The sequence below is a fragment of the Drosophila melanogaster genome, chromosome 3L (assembly GCF_000001215.4).
Source record: "Drosophila melanogaster chromosome 3L".
Classification (NCBI taxonomy): domain Eukaryota; kingdom Metazoa; phylum Arthropoda; class Insecta; order Diptera; family Drosophilidae; genus Drosophila; species Drosophila melanogaster.
Genome location: NT_037436.4, coordinates 19,345,029 through 19,363,678, shown reverse-complemented (window position 1 = coordinate 19,363,678; position 18,650 = coordinate 19,345,029). Strand labels below are relative to the sequence as shown.

At 41.7% G+C, this 18,650-nt stretch overlaps 1 protein-coding gene across 2 annotated transcripts in view; it reads left to right on the top strand.

Annotated features, from left to right (window-relative positions):
- Nucleotides 1-18,650, top strand: part of CG32206 (uncharacterized protein) — a 72,592-nt gene that overhangs the window by 49,234 nt on the left and 4,708 nt on the right. For both annotated transcript variants that reach the window (NM_176360.2, NM_168794.3), the window contains exons 10-13: nt 8,101-8,288; nt 12,795-13,445; nt 14,876-15,807; nt 17,969-18,327. In NM_176360.2, the coding sequence (NP_788538.2) occupies nt 8,101-8,288; nt 12,795-13,445; nt 14,876-15,807; nt 17,969-18,327 (2,130 nt within the window). The remainder of the gene's footprint in view (nt 1-8,100; nt 8,289-12,794; nt 13,446-14,875; nt 15,808-17,968; nt 18,328-18,650) is intronic.

The following is an 18,650-nucleotide window of genomic DNA, read 5'->3' as shown; positions in this document are numbered from 1 at the left end:
GTTTTCATACGGCTCCCCAGTCCCATTAACATCCATCTCCGCCTGCATCTTTCACCTAAGCTTTCCCCTTGACTTGCCTTCTCTGGAATTTCATGCTCCCTGGTCAGCAGTCAGCTGCATTTAATTGAAAAATTATTAAATGAAATTTCAGACTGCCCTTCTGAGCCTCTTGGGGGCCAGGGAACTGGAAACTGGAAAGGATCTCCAGAACCAGAAACGCTCCATCAATTTAGTGCATCAGCCGCAGCGGTGGCCAAAAGTAGGCAACGCCATGGCAGCCGCTAATGTTCATTAATTTGCACTTAATAACTTTTGAGTAGATTTTATTTTGCTGGCCAAGCCGAAAGCGCCGTCCTTTTATTATTTTCTCCACCGCTTTTTTATCTCGCAAAAAAGGGAAGAAAATTGAGGCAGCCCTCATTTAAAATTAGTTTTTTGGTTGAGCTGGCAATTTTGGCAGGGAAAAGTATAGGGCAAATCAACTCGGTCCTAGTTTACTTTCCTCCTTATTCCTTACATAACAGCTTTTCTACGCCTTGTTGTTCTTATGCTCATTAACTTGCCAGCTTATATAATATATATGTACATGTATATATATGTATGTATTTGCCTGTTGTTTCGGTTTAGCTTAATTTTTGACCGTTTAACTTTTGTGAAATGCCGTTCATCCTCATTTCCCATTCCCTTGGCTTTTTCACTTTGATTTGGCTTAATGCGTTGCCTGGGAAATCCAGCAGATGTGCCTGCTATCATTAGGCCAAAAATTCTAGGTGGGTGGGAGGATTTTTAGCGGCGATTGCTATATCCAGAATGGTTATAATTCAAACGGAAAATTGTAGCTGTATGTTTGGAAGAAGGGATATCTGCGCAATCGGTATTATTTTTATTATCTAAATTAAAAGGCATTAAAGTTCACTTATTAAAATGGCGCTGACTCAATAAAATAATGAAATCACTAATTTTAAATGGATAGACAAGCGAAATGCAAAAGATTCTAATTAGAAATAGCAAACAGCATGTGACCGAAATCGAAATGTGCTGCGAATGCCTTAAATACTGGCAACATTTTGCGGCATGTTCAATTAGTAAAACTCGGCGTATGAAACATTTATTTATAACGGCCAAGGAACCACGCGGTCTGGATGAGTGGAGGGGAGTTAGAAGGAGTTGGCCAACAATTCGGGCCAACAAGGCGGTATAATTGTTTTGTTATCGACACACGCACACACCCCCATGGCCACGCCCCTTTTGCGTGGGAGGGGCGGCAGCTTTGTGCGATACAAATAAATTATTAGGGGGTGCAACATGATTTTAATTAAAGTTTTAACGAAAACCAAATATTTATCGTTTCATTTTGCTTTCATTTGTTCGCTGTGTGCGGTTTTATTTGCGGCCCCACTCCGCAAAAACCCCTCTTTTTGCAACACAAACAACAACAACAACAACAACAACAACAACATCATTAAGCAAGGGGAGGCTAAAATTCAATATGCATTTGTATTTGAATATTTGAAATTTTAGCCAGAGAGCGGGCGAAACAAGGACAATTTATTATGAAACAACAAAGGTCATTGCAATGTTATACATAATCATCAGTGTGCGGTTTTCAATAGAATTCTCGTAGAATATTCAACGCAAATAATGCGCTGGGACCACACGGCGTATGATTAATAAACTGCAGATGCAAATGCAGATGCCGATGCAGATGCTTTGTGTGCAGAAGTCCGGCTCGGGTTTCACTTATTGCGTTGATTACGTAACTGAATCTGTTGCATATTTAATTTGGTTTGATTTGGCCATAACTTTTTCAATTAACTTTAATTAAATTCGCAACTTTTCGCCCAGCCAGTGAAGAAAACCCTCTGGCTCTGTGGTGTGTGTCGATTTTAATTACATTTTGTTTGCTTGTATTTTCCGCTGACAGCACTGCATTCGTTTAAAGTACGTTTAAATCAATCGCACAACAGCGCCGAGTTTGCCAGCGCTTGCCAAAAGTTCTTGAGTATTTTCGTTGCCATTGTCATAGCTGCCAATTGTCGATCCAATTATTTCCTAAAAGGATTTATCCGTCAGCCAAGCGTTATCTGACCCAATCAATACCAATACTCAATCCCGTCCGGATTCCCTAATTAGTGCTAATCAACTCCAGCCGAACATCCCGTATGCATTGAGCGCCCACAAAAGCGGAAAAACTTCATCCTGCGAATATTTAACATGTCCATTGCCATGGCAATTTGTTCTCACATCTAATGTCGCCAATCAAAATTGGGTAATAAATTATCCTGCATGGAATCGCTGTAAGATTTGCTCAAATCATTTATGCCAACTAAGCAGCACCAGAGGAATACACAGACTACGATGAAAAACGGGCAATCACAGATGCCGAAAATTTATTGCCCAACGAACCAAGGAACACATTCGATTTATGTTTTGGCCTTTAGCCTATGGAAACGCTTGTAAACATTTTATGAAATAATCAGAGAAATATAAGATGGGCAATACACTCGAGTTTTAATAAAGAATGAGTTAAATTTTTTAATGGCTTGAAAAAAAAAGGCTGAGATTAAAAAGCTTTCAACATTCCCATCCTAACCTTATGTGACAGCCAGAGTTTCGACGGCATTCCCTTGCTAATTCCGGAAAAGTTGTTTTGACGTTTTTCTGTTCATTGATTTACGGATTATTGTTGATGACATAGTTGGGGGAATTGCCAACTCGCCCCGCTGAACTTAAGTTCTTCCTAACACCAACCCCTGCCAACTTCAGTCATTTTTTCAGTGCCGCCCTCAGCTGTTGTTACACCTAAAGTTTCGCAAAGTTTTTCAGCAAACTTTAAGCAAAACCTTTCAATTTTCTTGCTGCTTTTCCCTCTTCTCCCAGAACGTTTGTGGAAATTTTCCTTTTTAATTTCATAAAGTCAACAGACGAAAACAAAGAAAGGGAAAGCAAACAATGAAGCGTGGAACGGCGGCAAAGACAAAGGAACTTTTATTTAATGTGTTGGCGCGGAAAGGTTAGTTGGAATATAACATGTAAAATTAAAGGTGTTCTGCGAAATTGAAAGGACGAAAGACCCACGAAAAATATCCACAAAATTAGCTGATCAAATTGTGTTTAGTACGCTAATTAACAACATCAATTAAATGGCATATGCGTTAAGGGATGTACATAATTAAATTCCAGAAGTGGTTTTATTCTAGCAATTTGGTTTAAATCATTACTAAGTTACTAAATTTCTGTCCAATAAATATAACAAACATTTTTAATAGATTTTCCAGTAATTGCAATGCTTGAAAGTATTTTGATACTGAATTTTTATATTTTTTTTTTTTATTTTATTTAAAAAAATAAGTAAAAAAACTTTGGGAAAATAGTAGTAAATACCGAAAAGCTAACAATTAAAACTCATTTGTGCCATACATATGTATGATATCAGCTGGATTTTCCCGGTTTTCCTCAATGCTCTCCAATGGGAAAATCGAAGCAAATGGGTTTGCGATGTCGGAGAAGCCGGCGAATATTTGCTGTTTAGTTTGCTTATTGAGTTGCAATTTTGTTTGCAATCAGCGGATGGGAAGAGGAAGCTATTGAAAACAACAACAGAGTTGGCCAATAGGGGCTGGTGGCGGCGGGGGCGTGGTGGGGCGGATGATTGGCAAACAACAAATTAGCATATTTGCAACTAGCAACGGCAACATTTTATTTGCATTCGAATGTGTGCGAGAGTGTGTGTTTTCGCATGTGTTTATGCGCTTTTATGTAATATCAATATTTAATTTCGAATTTGTCAATGGAAGGCAAAATTCTAGCAATTCTCTATTAACTGTGTACCATTTTTTGTGGGATTTGAGTTTTTGGCCAAATATTGAAAACATTACACCTTACCTGCCTGAAAATACCAGAATTGCTTTAATCTGGCCCTCTGAAACCTTCGGCTTTGGTGCAACCAAACATTAATTGGCTGAAAGCTTTGGCAACTTAATTTTCCATGGAAATTAATTATTAGGGCAAACAACCAGAATACGGAAACTCCCATTGGGGACATGGGGCATGCCCCTGCATATATTTATTAAGCTACTTTCTGCCCCCGGCTGGAAATTTCGTAAATTTCGGTTTGGCAGTGCACAAAAACATAATTAACTTGGTCGATGTGATGCATACGCATACGTATATATAATCAGCAAATGTGGTGGCCAAATGGGAAAGCGGGGCTAAAAGCGAATGTTTTTGTTTGCCACACATTTATTATTTATTACGTTTAATTTGCTTTGCGCGCCAAACCAATCATATTTCGCTTTTTGGCTTGGGGTTTGTTATTCTTGTTGCACTCGTTTTGGCCATGGCTAAACTTAAAATGTTTATTTTTGGTTTCGGTTTTTAGCCAATAAACAAAATATCAAATCGGTAGGGAACTTCGGCTCCAACGGGTAAATTAATTTGAATTGAAATTAGTGCAAGTATCCATTATATATCGGTTTTTCAAAAATAACTGTAACTGTTGCCATTTTCCACGGTGCCAATTAATATCTCCTTTAAAATCACAACCAACTCATTTGAACAGGCATCCATCCCTTAATTTAAATTTAAAAAAAAAAACATACATATAAATGCATAGAATGCGGGAAATTGGCAAAAACTTGCAGGGAAAAAAGGGATCGAAATCAGCCGAAAGCGTCTGGCGCAGTTATCAATTTAATGTTGAATGACCATTAGGCTTATGGCGATTTACCGGCAATTCAACAAAAACCAATTCAACGCCATCAAATATGCGTGACAATCCATTAAGTGATATACACAGCATTCGCAGTGGATCCCACTTGCATTTTAAATGGTCCGGTTCGGAATAGTCTCGATTGGGGTTTGGTTTTGGTCTGGCTAATTGTTTGAATGTGTTGAATGTAATGCAGCATAAAACGAAAATAAACAGCTCCAACTGGCCAGTTCGCCATAGGCAGATATACCACACTAACTATATACATAACACAGCCCGCGGGGCGAGTTTTATTTAATTTGCGCACTCGTCGAGGCCCGAAATGCGAAATCGAAAAACAGCAACCACGGCGGCAATCCAGTAAACAATCAGCGGGAAAAAGGACCCTGAATGGAAATGGAAATGCTACTCAATCAGCAATAGTTGGATTCCAGGACCAAGTCCTGCCTCTCCACCCGCAATCAATAAAGGTAACACCCCATAATTTAATGCCCCAAATGTGTTGCGACTACATTTTGCGGTTGCTGGCCAAGGCAAAAAATACAAAGCCAGCGTGGCCGTGCCACCAACATTTCCCCACCGCCGGCGGCCCAAATGCACTCTAATAATAAATCGCAGAAATAACCATTTTATTGCCAGCGCTTGCGGTTTTCCTATTCCAGGTGTGGGTATGCGTCCTGGGTTCCCAGGCTCACAAACACACACCGTCTGCGCAGTGTTGCCACTCGATAGTCGCACTTTATGGCCAGCTGATAAGCATATTATTATTATTGCTACTATTACGCACCCACACAGTCCTGCCTTGAATTATTCCGTACGTGTGTGCGAGACCATATAGTGGCCATATATCTGGAGGGTCCCGATGGCTATGGCAACTCTTATTGTTGTAAGCCCACGCAGTCAGCGCAAATGTGTCGAAGCGAAATTTATTACAGCCGACTCGTGCAACTGAAACCAGATGAGTTCCACCGGAAGTTAGAGGTGTGCGCGTGAGACTATTCTTCGTTTTTTTTTTTCATCCATGATGACATTAGATACCATTCGATGTTCTAAGGAAAAACTTAAATAAAATATCCAAGGTATAAAGAACCATTCTGCATAGAACATTAATCCATAAAGCCAACAAACTAAATTAAAGTATATGAGGAATTAAAGAATTTCCTTCTTTTTAAAGAATAATTCTGTATAGAACATTCATAAATCCAACAAACAACTTTATTCAAATATAATGGAATGACTTTTTTTTCAACAACAATTATGTATAGAACATCCATAAATTACTAGAGAAACTGTGATGCATATAAAAATCGATTAAATTGCATTCGCTTATGTTACTTGCAAGGTATTAGAAGTACAAATATATTTCATGGCTAATTCAGTCTTTATTGCCATCTCTAGTACTGAGTGCTCTTGGCCATCTGTTAACTAATTCACATGCCAGGGCCGGAATGGCCAATGATTACATTTCACGTGCCATATGCATTTGCTAGTCGCAAACACTTGTATCCCTGCATATGTGTATGTAACTTTCATGTGGCGAGTTGTCGATTATTTTGCGCATTTTAGTTGCTATGTGAAATCACAATTCCCCAGCGAGTTGAAAAATGTTATTGGGATTTCTGTTGACAGTTTCGACTGCAAATTTTATGAATGTTCACTTCGGTTGATCCACTCTGCGCACGGAAGGGCCTTAAAAACCATACAGTCGCCTGCATTCGAAATGCGAGTTAAATATGATTTGTATATTTCAAATGACAGAAATGGAATGAACAATGGATTTGCGGTTTCAAAAACAATGTACGTATTTAATATGGCCCACCTTCCATACGCGACGCCCGAGTGTAGGCAACACTTTTTTAAACTCCCATCCAGCTTTCGCTGCTCTGGAGGCGCAGCTCATGTTTAAAGGCCACTTTACTTTTATATGCCACAGCCAGCGAAATGTGACAATAAAAATCTCATAAAAACGTATTACTTAGCTAGCACTCTCGCATACAGTGCACTGAAAGAAATAAGCTACTTCTTTGAGTAGCAGATGTTTAAATTGACTGGGTTATCTGCGTATCATATTGATATCTAAATATAAAGTTTATGTAATAAGTGCTTAGTTCTTTGTCTTACCTAGCCGCTTAACTATTATATTCAAGTGGAACAACCCAGCTTTATTTGAGCCATGATTCTCGAAGTGTATTGAAGTGTGAGGAACAATCCTGCAACTGGCTTTATTCCTCAACTTTTCCCCAGCCAAAAATAAAAAATGAAGAGGAGAAGAAAAGCGGGCTCAGTGGGCCGGCAACTTTTGCCTTGTGGCAGCTGCTACTTCTACCTTCTGCCTGCCACTCGATGCGGCACGGAACACATCAAAAGTCTCCTGGCCTCTTTCGCCGACAAGTTGGAAAAGCTGTCGCAGCGGCTAGAATCGACGCAGGTGTTATCATCGATACCGTTGACGATTGTTTCCTTTATATCGACTGGCACTTCAGCCAGCCACGCTTTTCCCATTCTGCCCGCTCCCCCATTTTTCCGCATTTTCCAGCTTTTCCTGCTGGCGCATTGCTACGAAACGTGGCGACTTTTGCCAATTGAAACGCCGAGTAGATGTTGCTCTTGCCTGGCTCCTCCACTTTTTGCGGCGTTGTTTTGCTCGCGCTGCCTTTTTTAATTTGTCACTTGAATCAAAAGTTGCCAAAGTTGTCCCAGGCCGAAGCTGTGTAGCTCTGGGTTTTGGTTTGCTCTCCGCGTTGTTAGCCTGGTTTGTTCACTGCTCCTTTGTTGCCGCTTCCTTTTTGCCCACTTTAATTAAAGCCGAGAGCCGGAATTGCGGCATTAGGCAACTGCCGGAGCTTTAACATTGTATTCGGCGCAAATGCTGAGCAAAGTTGGCTGTGATTAATGAAAGGGTATGGCCAGAAATTAAAAACAAGAGATTAGTAATGAAGGGAGCAGCAATGGAATGGAATGCATCGCAGAGGACTTTAATTATCTTAAAAGCAGGACCAGGCAAGAGTTGCTAAATCAGTTACAATGTGTTCACACATAATTTATTTTAATTATTTCTAAAATAATTCTTTTGGAATACAGCCCGCCCAATTTCGTAATCACTATCCGCATACAGAGAGTGTGTAAAAACAAAAGGCAAATCCCTCCGCCGCCAGGCACACATTGTAAATTAACCTAAATCACGCGTAAGCCGCTTGTCATACAGCGTTCTTAGGACATATTAAAAAGTCGGCAAGGACGAGGGACCGAGCTCGTCAGTGTATATAAATATATATATCTATATCTATATCCTATATGCTATATGATATATGCTATATGTTATATGCACGGCGGTATGAATACTGTAATCTCCACCACTCACTCGCTTGATTTTTTTGCATCCTTTCCAGATGATGTGCTATTCTCGCGGCGCGGCCGCATGGGACGCATTGTGAGTCCGCGTCACACGCTTCCGCCGAATACGACATGCACGTACCACTTTCACGGATATCCTGGTGACCTGATTTGGTTATCGTTCACCAGCTACAATCTGCAGATCCTGCAGCAGGCGATACACGACAACAATACGCTGGGACGGGTGAGTTGAGTCGAGTTTTGCTGAGCGTCTGTGTTTGCGCCGTAAAGCGTTTAACCGAACGGATGTCGCGGGACGGGGGTGGGGATGCACTGAGAGAAAATGCGTTTTTAGTTGAGTAAGGTCATGTGTAGCAAGGAGATATATTGGAGTGATTAAGTCACTCAATCTATCAGGGTTTCGATTCCTCTTACTGGATGTGCTCAACAACTATACATTTATGTTCGTACCTAGTTAGATACATTAATTTGAAAACATCCTTATAGAAAGCTGCAAAAGAATATTCTCAAAAAAATAATATTAAATTATATCGCTCTTAGTATAAACTTTGGCAAAAACCTTGATTTATTACCTCTACATCTCTATAAAAAAAATTAGCCTTATACCATTTGCATTTAAGATATACATTATTTAACATCGTCATTGTAAGTGCATCGAATTATTCCTTAACGTCAATCGCTATTTTGTCCAGTGTAAGCATTCTGCTCCGTTATAGTTAACCGTTTACATAAATGCATAAAATTTGTGCCCGGCGGAGGGTTGCAGGGGGATAGAGCTCGGGGAATGGTGGGTGAATGTGGGCGAAAGTGGGTGGTTGCCGCTTGCATTGTCTCTTAAATGCACTGCGTCTACGCCAGCGGCGTCTCCTCCATTCGCCATTGTCTTGCGCTCCCTTTGGCCCCACCTATAGCTCCAGAGCCCCCTACATGTCTTGCTATTAGTGCCAGTCGGTCGACACTTTGTCTCTGCTGGCCAATTAAAAATGCAGCCATAGAAATGCGCCATATAAAATGTATAATTAAGTGAAAGCTTACGCAACTCCTAACGAGACATTTTTGAGTCTGAAGTCCGCCCGCCAGCAAAGGCAACTGCGTCAAAATGCGGCACGGCGAACAAAAACAAGCGTCCATAATAATGTCCTGCCAGCTCTTTCTGTCTCTTTCCCTGCTGCAGAGCAAACAAATTGATACGAATAAGAATGTTGCAGGGCATTAACGTCAAGTCAGCACAAAGGTTGTAAGTGCACTTTACTATATGTAGTTTTACTATGGAATCAAACTATAAAACACATCTAAATTCTAGTATTCGAAATACATACAACTTAGTGGGAATTTTTCTTAGTGCTCTCATCACATTTGTGTGTGTGTGTGTGTGTGTGTGCATTTTAAATGTTCGTTGTCGCCTGCCTAACGTTCCGTGAATTGTGTCAAGGTAGAATGTTGAGTTCGCCAGAACGAACTGCGCTTAATGTTGGGTCAGCGGGTCCCTCAAAGGATGAAATAGCGCCCCCTGTCCCCAGATAACTGAATGGTCATTTGGGCTAGGCCACGCGAAAGTGCATTCGAGTTGCAGGTTGGAGAGTCCGCGACAAGGAGACCCGATTTATATTAAAGTGCGGCGAATCATGCTCAAGGTAGCGCATAGCAATGAAGTAAAGCAAAAGGATACAAAACATACCTAATATCTTTTAATAATTTATATGGAACTTGCCTCTGATAACTCAAAGTAATCATGATAAAGCACAAAGAGTTCTAAAATAGTTGTAAACAACAGGATGGCGCAGGACATTTTTATAATACTTATATTTTATCTTAAATATTTTTGTATCGATCTATATGTAAATGTAATAAGTAGTTTCTGTTTTGAAATTCTATATTTAAACTGAGCGTTCGAGTTGAAATTAAGTCGAGTTCCAGAGCTGCTCTAGAACTTTTTGAATTGCCCTTGCAAAGGCAGACGAACTTAACTTTAAAGGCCAAAATCTCTAAGCGGAATCCGCTGTCAACTTTCAAAGCTGCTTGTCTGAGTGCTCGAAACTCCCCAACATTTCCCGCGTGTTCGGTGGGGCCAAAGATCACAGAATGGAAATAATAGAAGGTGAAATGGAATGATATGGGAGACATGTCAACGCTTTGCGCGGTCTCATAAATGTCGTCGCATTACAAGTATTTCCAGCATTGCTCCACAGCCACTCCAATCATTCCCATTCCGAGACCCACTGCCATTGTATTTTTATTTCGTCGGCGAGTTTTAACTTTGGTTCTTAATTTAAAAAGTTTGTTTTGCCTCGGTTTCTCTTGTGTGCTGGTGGTGGTGCTTTTTTTTCCATTTGTTTCCTTTTTTATTTTAGAAAATTCACATTCACTTGTTTGTGAGCTTGTCGTTATCCCCGCTCTCCCCCAGTCACAAAAAATGGTATCGCCCACGTTCCAATGACTTCAGTTCGTAGTACCTGCTGTTTTTGTTTGTGTCACTTTGCCTCGCTGTTACAAAATTCATGAACTGTTTTTGCCGATTCCATACTCCCGTACTCCCACTGCCGCCCACCACCGCCCACTGGAGTCGCCCGTTCTGTGTTTTATTTTACACATATTTCTGTCCTGTCACTTTTTATTGTACTCCCGTTTGTTGCCGCTTAAGAGGGGCGAGATGAATGCACTGAGAAAAAATTACAGAACCGGTAACTCCGGAAAACAATCACTTTATTGTCCAGGTTAAGGAATATAGCTACACTTAAAGTACTCCTTTTTCCTCGACATATATATGATATGATATTCGTAACTAATGATTTCGAATTTGTATAAAAATCAAGGAAATTAAATGAGCGAAATGTATAACGTAAGAGTTTTTAAATCGAACGAATTTAAAACCTTCCTGTTATATTTCACTATAATAATGTACTTTATGATATTAATAATGTACTTAAAGATCATTTTTAATTTTTTACTAACTCGACCTTTTTCATGAGTTATCTACCTATTTTTCTCGGTGTACGTTGGGAGGTGTGGGTGTGCTAGGTGTTACTGCAAAGTTGTTTTGCTTTATTTCGCTGACTGCCCTCTCGATATATTTTCCTTCTCGTTTTTTGTTTATTTGTGTGCTGCTGGCAGCTTTTCATTTTTCGCAATTTAAAGTGTAGGTGAGGCAACTGCAATTGACACGGACAGTGGAGCATCCTGCGGGGGGGCGTGGCCCAAAAACGGAAAAGACAATTGTATGGGTGTTGGCAGAGAGTTCAGTCACCATTTATCTGCTCTCTTTCCGCTTCTCGAATGGTTTTGGCCAAATTAATTGGCACCACAGTTGCACAAAACGCTCGCTGAGTGTGTCTACCAAAAATAAATTAGGAGCCCCCAGTTTCATGTGATATGCGTCTAGACAGAGAACGACCTTGAGCGTATGAAAAGAGGCTGGCAATTTATCTGATAAGACGACAGGTGAGGAGTTTCCACAGCCCCTCCACCCGTGGAAAATGCCTTGATGAAATTGCGAAAGCAATCAACGTGCAGCAACGTGTAGTGTGTTTTATTGATGTGGTTTGTCTTCGGAATTTTATGAATTCGAAAGCAGTCGTAGCATTCTAGGAATTTATATGGGTAACATTTTCCAAATATTTGTCACTGAAAATAACTAATTTGTCAAATATAAGGGACTAACACCGGCTCTGTATGGGTTATTAGGCAACGCAATGTACTAATTAAAAGTAGTTAAGTGGATTCCTACTATAAAATGAATGTGATAAAATGTGAAGCGTGCTTTAAAGGTAGATTTAAAATTGTCCTTAAGACTTAGTAGCTTGTTTTATTTGTTTGCACTTCTTAGACTTTAATTACATGGATTAACTTTACAGAATTAAATGCACAAATGTTGCTTTTTCATCGTCAAGCAAATCAACTAAATGAAATGAACAGAGGCAGCGGACTTAAACGGCTGTCAGTTAGTTTCTGGGCCGACACTTCGTCTGGCTCCGGAGTCTGTAACTTTAGTTCAGTTTCTTCAGCCAAGCCACAGCTGTTTGCAACTGTCTTTTTCATTATTAACACAGTCAACAATAATCAGGGCCTAGGCGGAATGGAGCGGAATGTGGGGCGGGGCGAAGAAAACATAAACATTGTCAGCCAGGAGGCGTCTAGGAAAAATATTTAATGCCTGCAAACAACAACAAGGAGACTGTGAGGAATGCAAAGACTGCGACTACAACTACAAAGCCGACGAGTGTGGAGCCTTTCTACTGGGGACAGTGACAAACGACAAATAACTCACACTTACAACTGTTTGAATATGACATGTGACAAACGGAGGGCGAGCGGCAAACTAACAAGGAAAAACAACAGAGAGCCAAAGGGAAAGCGTGGAAAACGCGTGGAGTGAATGGCACGAATCACACCCAAGTACTCGAGAAAAACATTCGTAACATTCAAGTGAGGAAATCGAATTTTATAGTATTCAAAATTTCAAATCATAGGAAACCATTTCAAAGGATACAAATGCTATTTAAGTATATTCATAATATGTGTAATCATCTTTAATTAATTAATTAATTAATTATAAATATAAAATTGCAATTATTAATTCCCAAGAATAAGCATTAGAAGTTGGTATAGTTTTCTTAAAACATGAAATTCTGCCTGCTAATTTCTCTCAGTGCAGGTTAAAATAATGCCAACAAACGAATTAAACAATAACATGTGTTCGCTTTCTTTTCGCTCTCCAATTGTCTTCCTGCAGAGCGATCTGCCACCTTGGATAACGCGCCTGAGGATGTGGGACAGCTATGGCACATATGTGCCCATGAAATCGACAAGTTCAACCACCGGCCAACCGCCACCGCCACCCCCCGTTGCCTCATCGGCGGACGGGGGCAAGCCAACCCTCCTAAACCAGAGCAACTACGGCAGCTACTACTACAGCGCCAGCAATCCGAAGCTGAATCGGAATCTGCGAGTGAACATCGACAATGCCTGGAATCCGGTGGACACCTACATCTACGGCCCCACGCAGTCGAGTGTGTTCAACCAGGAGAACAAGTACAGCGGCTATCAGGGTGGAGGTCCTGGCGGAGGATCGACTGGATCCGCTGGCTCCGGCAAGACAATCTCCGGGGTCAAGGACAGCCTCAACTACATTTCCAGCGGCAAGTCCTCCAAGGAAGTCTCGGCAGCTGCCGTCGTCAGCTCGGATCGCAATAGTGCAGTGGCCCTGATGAGCACCAAGGGCAAGCGTCGCCTCATGCTGGAGATCTACGACTACGAGACTCCGAAGCTGTGCGATCACACTGCCATCGGAAGTGGAGTGAGCGGAAGTAGTGCCGTGATGGGGGGCAATAAGCAGAGACCCTGCAGTCCGCTGGAGAGCTACGTGAGCACCGGAAGGGATTTGGTAAGTAAATCAAAAGATTCAATTTGGATAGATGTCGATAAATGGAATGTAGTAAACGTTTTCTTCAGATTTGTCCGACATCAGTTCATTTGTTATCAATGCAAACAGACATCTTGATCATTTATTCAGCTAAATAAGACTATGATTAGCATTAAAAAGCCCTTATATACCATCATTTATTATGTTTTGAAATATGTTTAAAGATACAGCAAAAATGGTTTTTATTTCTGCTCGAAGTCATCTAACTTAACTCAATTCCGGTTGTAATTGGATAGTTGCAGCAGCCTAAAAGTAGGCAACATTTTATCTTCGCCGCCGGAAGAGCAATAAAAACCGTAGCCTACCTTCCGGCTGCGTTTGGCATCACAACCAAGTCGGGAAAATTAGAAGTTAACCGAAGGACTTTTCTAATTTGTCAGCTGGCACTGTTTGTTTTCATTGTTTTGGCCAGGGCTTAAAAAAATAAAATAAAATAAAAATTAGTCAGTGGGGGAACACGACTTTGTGACTGCACCTTGGCTGCCGGGCGAGCACCGAGTGCAGAGTGCCCAATTTGGCACGCCCAAGGGCCCTCACAAATAAATAAAACGCAGCTGGAGAAACTGAAGAGCTGCAAACTGGCAGCCGGAAGCTGGGAATTTTTTGGCAGAGTGCAGAGCGATTCGTGTTTGCTTTAAACTTGACAAAATTAATCAAATTAAACACTCGACTGCATCGCCAGACGTGCACAAATAACGAAGGAGCAGAGCGAATTTCCCAGGGGCAGGCGCCAAATTCAAATTCGCCAAAGCCAGCCCCCGGCCCCCTCTCACACACACACACACGCACACAATACAAAGGCAAATGGGGGAGCGGCAAGTGGGCGTTGGCGTGGCCGTGGGCAGGAATGGGGGCGGCATTGACGGCATGCACGGACAAACAGACAACCGCAATAAGCTTGCTTAGCCTTTTTGACGTCGCTCCTCGTTGACAAATATGAACTGCAAATATTGTGATGCCAAATTGAAGCCGCCGCGCATTGTGCAATTCCGCGCTCTCCGTGCAGTCATAAAGAACTTTACGAAATATCCATAAGCTCCCCTAAATTAAATACACATGTGCACAAGCTGGCACTGTCAATATTAAAGAGTTTCCAAAAATAAATTAAACGTGGCACAGTTTATTCCTCTAGCGGAATATTTATTGAAGTTGAATATTATGTCAGATGTAGGACAAATCATTTTCACAGAATTTTTTATCAGCCCACATATCATTTTTCAATAAAACTATTTACAAAGCTTGCAAATACTTTATAAACTGAGCAGAGCTTTGAAAATATTAAAAGTAGCTAACATTGCAGTTCGCTTTAATATACCATTTTATTGTAATCTTATTGAAGGCTACAGTTTTTCACAGTATTTCAACTCTCTTATTACCATTTCCCCTGACAGAAACTGGAGTTCCACACGCATACCGGCACCGCCCTGTTTCCCGCTCAGTTTGCTCTGAACTACGAGTTTGTGGACACGGAGCAGGGCGGCGAGACGTGGGCGGGAAGACGGGGAGAAGATCCGGTTCCGCCACTCTGCTCAAGAATTTTCAAGAAGCGTAAGGGCAACATTCAGGTTCCCAGGAATGTGTTTCTGTACGGACGAGGCGGAGCCAAGAACATAACCTGCTTGTATCGCTTTGAAGCGGGTCCTTCGGAGAGGGTGAAACTGGTCCTGCATAACGTGTCCTTCGGAGAAGGTACAGCCTGTACCACTGACTCGGATCTGCATACAGGCAGACCCCGCTGCAATCAACTGGATCCGGAGGGCCGCATCACGGAGCTGCGACTGTTCGATGTTCCATTTAGGGACGTGAAAATCCAACTGGGCTGCTTCTGCGATAACTCCAGTGCCTTGTACAGCAATGCACCGCTCACTTTCGTTTCGCATTCGAGGATTATGGAGCTGTCCTTCACGGTCACGAGATTAAATATATCGGAGGACTTTGCGGATGTCTTCTTCTCGGCTTCCTACGAATTCAAGAGACAACCGGACTGCAGGAAGCAGTTGAAACTCAAAGGAGCCGGAGGGGAGGACGAACTCAAGTATCCTCTTAAGACTCAGGACGCAAGCTGTGAAGGCCTGGCCTGGTACATCGAAGCACAATCGGCCGAGAGGTCACTCTTCGTTCAGACCTGGGGCGCCTATCTGCCCGTGGATCCCACCTCCGAGGATGCCATGCGGTGTCACACCAAGAACCGCTTGATGATTTACTCCGGACGACCCCTGCGACCCATGAGGGTGGTGTGCCCGGCACAAAGTGGTCCGCGGCCAATGTCGCTGCACATCTTCTCCGAGGACTGGACCAATGGACAGCCCTTGTTCATGAACAAGTAAGTAGAAGAAGCTGGCTTAAATATATATTTAATTTTCAAAAATATAATAGTTTTTATTTGGTTTTTCTGCTTGAGCCCATGTGGTTTGAATAACTTAACTAATAACCTTAGGAAACAAACAACGATTGACCCTTTTGAGAAAGATTGTGGAAAACATTTGTGTGCTTTATTTATTTGCTAGTAGAGGAGACTGAATTATTTACAATTTCACGCTCTGGTGTCGTGTCGCCCAAGAAGTCTGCCCGACCAATTACCCATGCTCTGGGAAAAATTCGAAAATATTCCAAGAACAAATAAAGAAAGAGCAGGACTTGAAAACATTCATGCCTAATGGCGCATGGACTCCCTGCCATTATGAAGAGCATGTGAGCTAGTCCACTCGAGCAACTGAAGACTACACAAAAAGCCTCTTAGGTCGAGTATTTTGGGAATTTTTCACTCAAAATTAATTGCATTTTAATAGTTGCTAATATTTCAAAAAACTTGTGCACTTATTTGCACCGGCATCAGGCTGCTCAGGCTCGCCGCTTTCCCCATCCCCTTCTCCATGAAGCTCCATCAAAAAGTCCTGCTTAAAAATGCAATAACAGGAAATGGCTACGACGGCAACAAAATACAGGAAATTGAGCGCAAAGAAATATGCTATATAGGAGATGAAAAAATGAAAACGCAAACGAGACGAAGTCCAGGCAAACAAACATGGCCGTCAGACATGAACATATGTATACAGCCGCGGTTAACCAATTAGGAGTTTTGAATTCCAGAAAAAAGAATTAATACAAATATGCACTTTATTTACTAAGATTCATTTACATTTGGATTCGTTGGTTGGTTTCAGCAAGCGTACTTGAGCTTTCAGGCAGAAAAGTGCTCATGCTTTAGCATACTGAGTCTTAGAATAGCAAAGTAGCTACAAAAAATTTAAAATCAAAGTTAAGTTAAAAGTTAAAATCAAAGTTAAAAAAAAAAAACTCGAATGAACGTTTTGAAAAAGGGGAAAAGGGAAACCCCATGGAAAGCAACACAACTATTACAATTACTTTCTGTTATATGAGATTAGTATTTTTTTTGAAGACACTAAACATGTGGCCCCTGCTGTACACCTGAACCATGCAAAGCGAGCATGAGGCGAAGACAGGTGGAAAGGTGGCGTTACGGGTAAGAGCATTTTGCCCGCTGGAACTTGGCCGTATGTGCTCCGGCAATTTATGTCCAAGGTGCGTGCCACCGAAATGAACCGGTGAACCTGGACGTTACGCTCGTTTCTTGGGGGAAAGTCCGGCAGTTGACCAACCTGTGTCCTCTTTCCTGGTTCTGCGCTTAACGTGTTGCCATTAAATTTTATGGTCAGGTCTTCCTCTCTTTGTCCGTGTTTGCATTTTGCTCAATTTTGTCGCCGCAGAACATAAAAAAGGGAGTCAGGATGGGGCTGAAAAAGAAGCGAAGGAATATTGCACTGTGGACGACATGTGAAAACATATTTTTATGGGACCCCAAAGGGTAATTGGACATTGCACGGGATATCCTAGCTGGCTAATGAGTGTGTCGAGCCTTTTTAGATAATTAATTGAGAGCTTTTCAAATCATCTGTGAAGTATAATGACCACACACACACAATAAGGCAACGAAACGTTGAAGTGTGATTGCACTAATGAGTAGATTAAAGTCAGCTGGAGATAACATCTTAATAAATCCAAGATAATTGAAATATCCTTTCGAGATAGTTGTATAATTTGTAATTCTCCATTCGGGAATATTTGTTTCATTGGCTTCAAGTGAAACCAATTGTGCCGCACTTCATCCAGCGAAACTTTGACGGCTAACTCGCTTAATGCGCGGCTTAAGCCAAACTACGAGTAAGATATTTTGTCTGTGGCAACTTGAAAGTTGCAAGTAATTAGTGGCACTTGAGCAACTACTAGGCTGTCGGGATACGAAAATGGGGCAGGGCATACCCAGATAGCTGGATGCTCCAAAAGTTATGTAGATCACGAAAATCAGTCCCTTGAGAACAAATAACTTTTAGCAATCTTAAAATATTATTTCTAAGTATTCTAATCGTTATACTTTATTAGTATTTTAGTTCTATGACTTTCTTTAAAAAAAAAAAAAAAAAACACTGATCTTACAAGCTCGCTTTCCACCTATCCTCTTTCAGACCCATCAGCCTAGTGCTGGAGCCAATCCTGAAGGAGCCCGGCGACATCTCCTTTACGTGGCTCGAGATTCACCGCACCAAGAACGCGCTGCTGCAGCAGTTGGACCTGCATGTGAACGCTAGCGTGACCACGGGCATGGGCTCCCAGACCTCCTCCCAGTCCGCAGCCGGCTCCAACACGGGCATTGGGGGACTGGGCACCAGTGGGTCAGGATCTGCTGCCAATGCCGGGGGCTCTGCTGGCGGAGCAACGGCCAACGAGACGCTGAACGAGTTCGGATTCTTTCCCAAGGAGTCCGACTGCGAATACAAATGTCCTGAAATTGATGCATGCATTGCGGCCAGCTTGTGGTGCGATGGTGAGTACAGATTGCCAGTCGAGGCCACAGACCATTTCTCAGGGATTTGCCGAATGATGGGTTTTTGGGATGGAACCACTACATGCAAAGCAGTGCATAGAAGACGACGTGAACAAGAAACTTTCGAGCGTTCATCAATTCGGGTCAATGGGCAACTACTTAAGAAAAGGGCTTCTGAATAAAGAACATACATGTTGAATTATCAAGCAAATTTTGCATTTAAAGTAACTTAAGGTACGAATTCTTACTCAAAATTCAGTAGAAACGTTCTTAGGAAAATTAATACCACTAAAGAGCTAGCAATAGGCTTATCTCCTTACATT